The sequence below is a fragment of the Rhineura floridana genome, chromosome 5 (genome assembly GCF_030035675.1).
Source record: "Rhineura floridana isolate rRhiFlo1 chromosome 5, rRhiFlo1.hap2, whole genome shotgun sequence".
NCBI lineage: Eukaryota > Metazoa > Chordata > Lepidosauria > Squamata > Rhineuridae > Rhineura > Rhineura floridana.
This window is the reverse complement of record NC_084484.1, coordinates 85,375,707-85,381,706: the sequence shown is the minus strand read 5'-3', so window position 1 is coordinate 85,381,706 and position 6,000 is coordinate 85,375,707. Positions and strand designations below refer to the sequence as shown.

Here is a 6,000-nt window from a genome sequence, read left to right as displayed (position 1 = left end):
GTCCTGGATGGGGTTACACTCCCCCTAAAGGAACAGGTGCGTAGTCTGGGAGTCATCTTAGACTCTTCCCTCACACTTGAGGCTCATGTAGCCTCGGTGGCCCGGAATGCGTTCCACCAACTTCGGTTGGTAGCCCAGCTACGTCCCTATCTGAGTAAGGAGGACCTCACATCAGTGGTACATGCTATGGTAACCTTGCGTCTGGACTACTGCAATGCGCTTTACGTAGGGCTACCTTTGAAGACGATTCGGAAGCTACAGCTAGTGCAAAATGCGGCGGCCAGACTGCTAACAAGAACTAAGCGGTCTGAGCATATAACACCTGTGCTAGCCCGTTTGCACTGGCTTCCAATATGCTTCCGGGCCAGATTCAAAGTGTTGGTACTTACCTATAAAGCCTTATACGGCGCGGGACCACGATAACTGTCGGAACGCCTCTCCCGATATGAACCGGCCCGTACACTACGGTCTACTACGAAGGCCCTGCTCCGGGTTCCGACTCATAGGGAAGCCCGGAGAGTGGTGACAAGATCTAGGGCCTTTTCAGTGGTGGCCCCCGAACTATGGAATGGTCTCCCCGAGGAGGTGCGCCTGGCGCCGACACTATCATCTTTTCGGCGCCAGGTTAAAACCTTTCTCTTCTCTGAGGCATTTTAATTCCTGTTAATTCTAAATTATTATATTTTGATTTTAGACTGTAGTTTTTTGTACAGTTTTGTATTGTGATATACTGTATTGTGTTATTTTTATTGTATTTTTAATGTTCACCGCCCAGAGAGCTGTTGCTAGTCGGGCGGTATATAAGCTTAATAAAATAAATAAATAAATAAACTTGATCCATTTTTACTACTAGCAGATAACAGATTCTGATGTCTAGTCTGATATGTCAGCTCCTCCAAACTTCACTTCTATGACTACTACAGACTAATTTAGATCTTCTGTACATTAGGAAGGGATTCCTAGTTTTGCCAGGCACTCTGTTAGGATTGGTGAAATGATAAGATTTACAAATGCTTGGAAGTGATAGTTCAGGTTCATTCTCATGTCTGTTGTTAATACTATGAACTTTGAGCCAAAGAAGCTTTCTTACAAATGGGCACCGCACTATGGTAGATTTAATTCAGCAAGACGGGTAAGTATGTCTCTTCTAGAAATTCTCTTAAGATTCTATCAGTCTGTTGTAGCTATTTTTGAATGAAGAATCCAGATGGTTTGTTATCATAGGATACTTCTTCTGCACAGAGGCTATCCTAGCCTTATGCTTACCTTCTGTTTTCACCCCGCAAGGGTGGGGTGGGGGACTACTTCTGCATTTTTTCCTAAATACAAAATCATGGAAATCACTGCATCTGTATTTGTGTATGACAGTTCCTTTGTTCCATTCTCCACATTAATATGTGAGCAATCATGAGCTTGAACGGCATATATGGAGAGGAAAATAAACTCTTTTGAATTTGTTTAATTGTGGAGGTGCATTATACCTATTATGACTTGATTCCAGGTGTTCTCTGCTTGCATTTACATTAATGGTGCAATTAGATTTATTTTACAAAAAATAGGATACTAGAAATGCTGAAGTACAATCTGATAAAATACACTGATTGTTGAACAGAGTTCTAAACACTTTGTTTCTTTTTTTGCAACAGAAGCAACAATATATCTGAAAGCTTTAAAAATCCATGTGTTCATTGTTCAGGATGTAGTGGAGTCATTATTCCCAGGCAATAATGATTTTGCTGAAGTTAACAAAAACTCCTTTGTTAGGTGCACTGGAAGACAAATGTCAAAAGTCAGTAATGTGGACGTGGTCATTTAGCATGACTTCTTAAGAAATAAACTTAACCAACAAGTTAAACTCACAGATATACGTAAGCCACTGTTGGTCATACAAACAGAAATCTGTTGCGGGACAGTGTTTTCTGCTTAGATTCTAAAAGGCCACAATTTATAGACAACCACGACCCTCACACATGGTAGAAAGTCCCACAATTTTCTGTTGGTAGAGTATTCTTTTCTAGTACCAGTGGCACAATAGTATCCTTTCATTATGGATTGGTTTAGCCTTTTTTAAGGTGGGGTATCTATGCTGTTGAGGATAACTCCCTTTTTTTACTACTTTATCACCCATACCCATGGAGATGCATACTGCGGCACTGGTGGACACCGAGGAAAAAAGGAATTGAGGAAAGGGTCAAAGAATGGTAGGGCATTGCTGAAAGTGGGGATCAGGATTTAGTTAAGGGGATAGATAAGTGCTTCCTGCAACACTGATGTTATAGCCATTGCTTAGACAGTAACTCTAGTGTAAAACTTGGAAGAACACAGTATGGGTTCAGGCATGGGGTAGGATGAAGGTATAGGTCACTGGTGATACTTTAGACCAGAGATAGCTAATTATCCCTGATCCCGTCAAATGCTGTTGGACTACAACTCTAATCGGTCAGGAATAATGGGAGATATTGGTCAACATCTGGAGGACACTGTATTGCCTATTCCTGCCATAGTTGTTAGTAGGTGATACATGCACTGCTTAATTATGCATAACACTCATCATCACACTGAATTTGCTTGCTGATGGAATAATTTGTGTTCTCAACAACTTTATTTAGAAGTATTAGTTTTTTGAAGCCCTTGCTTGATAAGGGCCTTTTTAAAGTGGGCCTACCAGATTAGTAATTAGGGCACATCTCTTTTGCAAATACCTCATCTGGAATGTGTCTAAAATCATCAAGTTATGGAAGTGTTTGGATCTATAAAACTGCCACACTGCCAGTGAAAAGTACAAACATTATACTCAAAATGGCTATGAAATTTAGGATGGAGAATCCTTTGATTGAGAAGAAAAAACTGTCAAGACTTCAGAGAAATATGTTTAAAAATGGATAGCAGATATTTTTCTGGATGTTTCTAACCTTTTTTAGTTGCTATTACCGACTTGGGCTTCTTAAGTGGCCCAATATAGCAACAGCTGTCAAAATCAAGTTAGGATAATGTCAGTTATTTTCTTCATGCAGGACAGTATGTCAACAGCATCTTACAAAAGAAACCTAACTGAATGTTTTGTTACATTACATTGCTCTGGATTGTATGCACATACTGACACTCTCTGATCCAGTGTTGACTCTGATTAACAGAATAGAGAGGAAGCCAATTTTTGCTAATTACCCTTCCCCTTTACAATTCCCAAATTGCCCCAACCATTTGCTCCAAAGAATTGTGAGACCCTTCAGAACAGTGTATGAATTGGCCCTGGAGTCTTGCAGGGAGGAGAAGCAAGCAGTGAGTATCACTTCAGCGGCCTTTCAATTGGCAAAAGCCTCTACTGAATCAAAGAGCCTTCTGTCAGCAAGAAGGACAACAGTAGATGCAATCCTCTAAGATATTTGTAGATCCAAGTGGCCAGAATGGAGGGATACATTGCTTGGTTTGGCTGTCTTTTCAAATAACAAGATCATACATTTACTAGGGATATGCAGCTGTTCTGTCCTTGGGCCAAATCAGCCAAATTGGGGTGATTTTTACCCTTCCCTGAATTGAGACATGATGTCAACAAAGTGTCATGAGTTGTATTACGGCCCACACAAAGGCTTGTGTTGCTTTGTCAGTTTCTTTGTACTCTGTTTTTCAGTTTCTTTTTCTCTTCTCTAGGCCCAAGGGCTTTGCAAGAAGGCAGTCCAAGTGTTGTTTGCAGAACACATGATTTCTTTTGTTAAAGCAGAGCATCAGATGATTTTTAAAAATTAAAAATAAAATTGTAATTAAAAAAAAATTAATCGCGTCATTTAACTTTTAAAATAATTTTCTGCTGCTTAAAAAAAAAATCCTCCAGAGCTCTTCAGCACGCCACAAGCAGCATTAAGGCCAACCTCACACTTTATAGTGTCTTATTGGAAGATGTCCCCACCCCAACACAAAGTACTAGGAAAGCCAAGCCAGCTGGTGTGAAGCTAATGTTTTTAAAAACATACATGCAAAAATACACACTAGTCAGCCACCTCTTACTTATCTTAAGGTAAGAAAGAACTGGAGACAAACACCACTCCCCACTCTTGAAAATATGAAACTTATATGGATTTTTGACTTTTAGTTGGCCTAGTATCCTCCTTGCACAGAAGCTTCAGGACATGCAATCTGGTGGGGTTGCTGTGCCTACAAATTTTGTCGGCTTATGCCAAAAGGGAAAAAAGCTAGTCATTCTTAGATTCCCAAAAAGAGTGAATAGGGAGAACGGAACTTTATGTTATACAAAGTGTGTCAGAATCCAAACCACAGATTGTAGCAGACAGAGCAATTCAAACAGACTATAGTTTTTTAAGAAGCACAGTTACAGGGTGAATCTAGGGTCCATGCATACCTGTAGTATTTACAGACCCAATTATAATTTCTGAATTCAAGCCTTGTTGATTCTCTAATGATGCACACAGCAATTTGTTCTTCAGAGTTTTCATAATGTCCATTATATCAAGGAAGTTCTCAAACTTAAGGTATGTAGATATAAACGAATAGGGCTGAAGATTAAAACAGGCAGGAACAGACATGTATGTGCTACCAGCAAAACATCATATTCTTAGGATTTCACCTCTTACATTAATTGCTGTGTTTACAGCACCAGCAAACAATTATGGGAGTTCAAATGTTTAATACTATTTTTATTTCTGAGTAAAGCAATTGCAAGTGGAAATTGGTGCATTTATAAACTCTGAGAATATTTTTCGTGGGCCACTGACCTGAGCCAGCAGACTCTTTTTATATTAGTATTTGATAATAGGACATTAATGCACTATCACTCCGAATTAGTTCAAGGCACAATTACTGTTTGATAAAGTGTAAAGAAAATTGTGAAATTCTAGTCCTGAAGGGACAATGAATCAGGACTCCCACATACTTGGCTTTCCCTTGCAGTTCAGTTTTTACTGTGGTGGGATAATGCAATGTATTTGCATGTACATTTATATCAATATTTTATGCAGTTTGCTCTCAACCATAGCTAAAAAGTGCACTTGGTTATAATTCACTGCTGTTATCAGTACACTGACCTAATTATAACGAGTATACCACTAACCCTACCCTCACCAATAATGTATTCAGGAAGTTGGGATCTGAAAAAAAAAGATCTTAAATATATCAGCTATAAGATTAAAAATTACCAAAGAAAGTAGCGTGTTCCTTGAAAAGTTCCATCATGCCTCCCTACTTGATTGTCTTCCAGCTCTATTCCAAGGTAGTCCTCTTCTCTTCCAAAAAGTGGCCCCAAATACTTAACAGTTCCTTTGCTGATTTTTCCTGTTGGGCATGAAAATTTCACTAGGTTTCCAACTTTCAGGTCTGCAACACTTTTAGGTGCAAATGGCCATCTTGATAGTGCTGCCTTATCCATATGAATCCTTGGATAAAATAATCATAGAAAATCAATAGCTTTTCTTTGAAAGTCAACAGAGACCATTTTTATAGCCCTGCAAACCATTATTACCCTTGAAAACGACCCAGAAATTGCAACTTATACAGAATGCAGCGGCGCGCTTACTTACCAACAGCCGCCGCCGTGATCACATTACGCCAGTGTTATTTGATCTACACTGGCTGCCGGTTGTTTTCCGGGCCCGATTCAAGGTGTTGGTATTAACCTTTAAAACCCTGTACGGTTTCGGCCCAGTTTACCTGAAAGAGCGCCTCCACCGCCACCAATTATGCTGCCCGACCAGATCAGCCACGCAAGGCCTTCTCTCAATCCCACCAACCAAAACAGCTAGGTTGGTGGGTACTAGGGAGAGGGCTTTTTCTGTGGTGGCTCCCACTCTCTGGAACTCCCTCCCGTTTGATCTTCAACACGCCCCTTCCCTAGATGTCGCCTCATCTCAAAAAGGATATTATAGAGTTGGAAAAGGTTCAGAAGAGGGCAACCAGAATGATCAAGGGGATGGAGCGACTCCCTTACGAGGAAAGGTTGCAGCATTTGGGGCTTTTTAGTTTAGAGAAAAGGCGGGTCAGAGGAGACATGAT

The 6,000-nt window shown here is 40.2% G+C and overlaps 1 protein-coding gene across 8 annotated transcripts in view; it reads right to left on the bottom strand.

The window, feature by feature from the left end:
- Window positions 1-1,446: 1,446 nt before the first annotated feature.
- LOC133385083 (uncharacterized) overlaps window positions 1,447-6,000 on the bottom strand; it is an 80,870-nt gene continuing 76,316 nt past the window's right edge. For all 8 annotated transcript variants that reach the window (XM_061627364.1, XM_061627372.1, XM_061627371.1 and 5 more), the window contains 2 exons: window positions 5,148-5,384; window positions 1,447-1,769 (listed from right to left, as the gene is read on the bottom strand). In XM_061627364.1, the coding sequence (XP_061483348.1) occupies window positions 1,712-1,769; window positions 5,148-5,384 (295 nt within the window). In that variant the 3' untranslated portion in view covers window positions 1,447-1,711. The remainder of the gene's footprint in view (window positions 1,770-5,147; window positions 5,385-6,000) is intronic.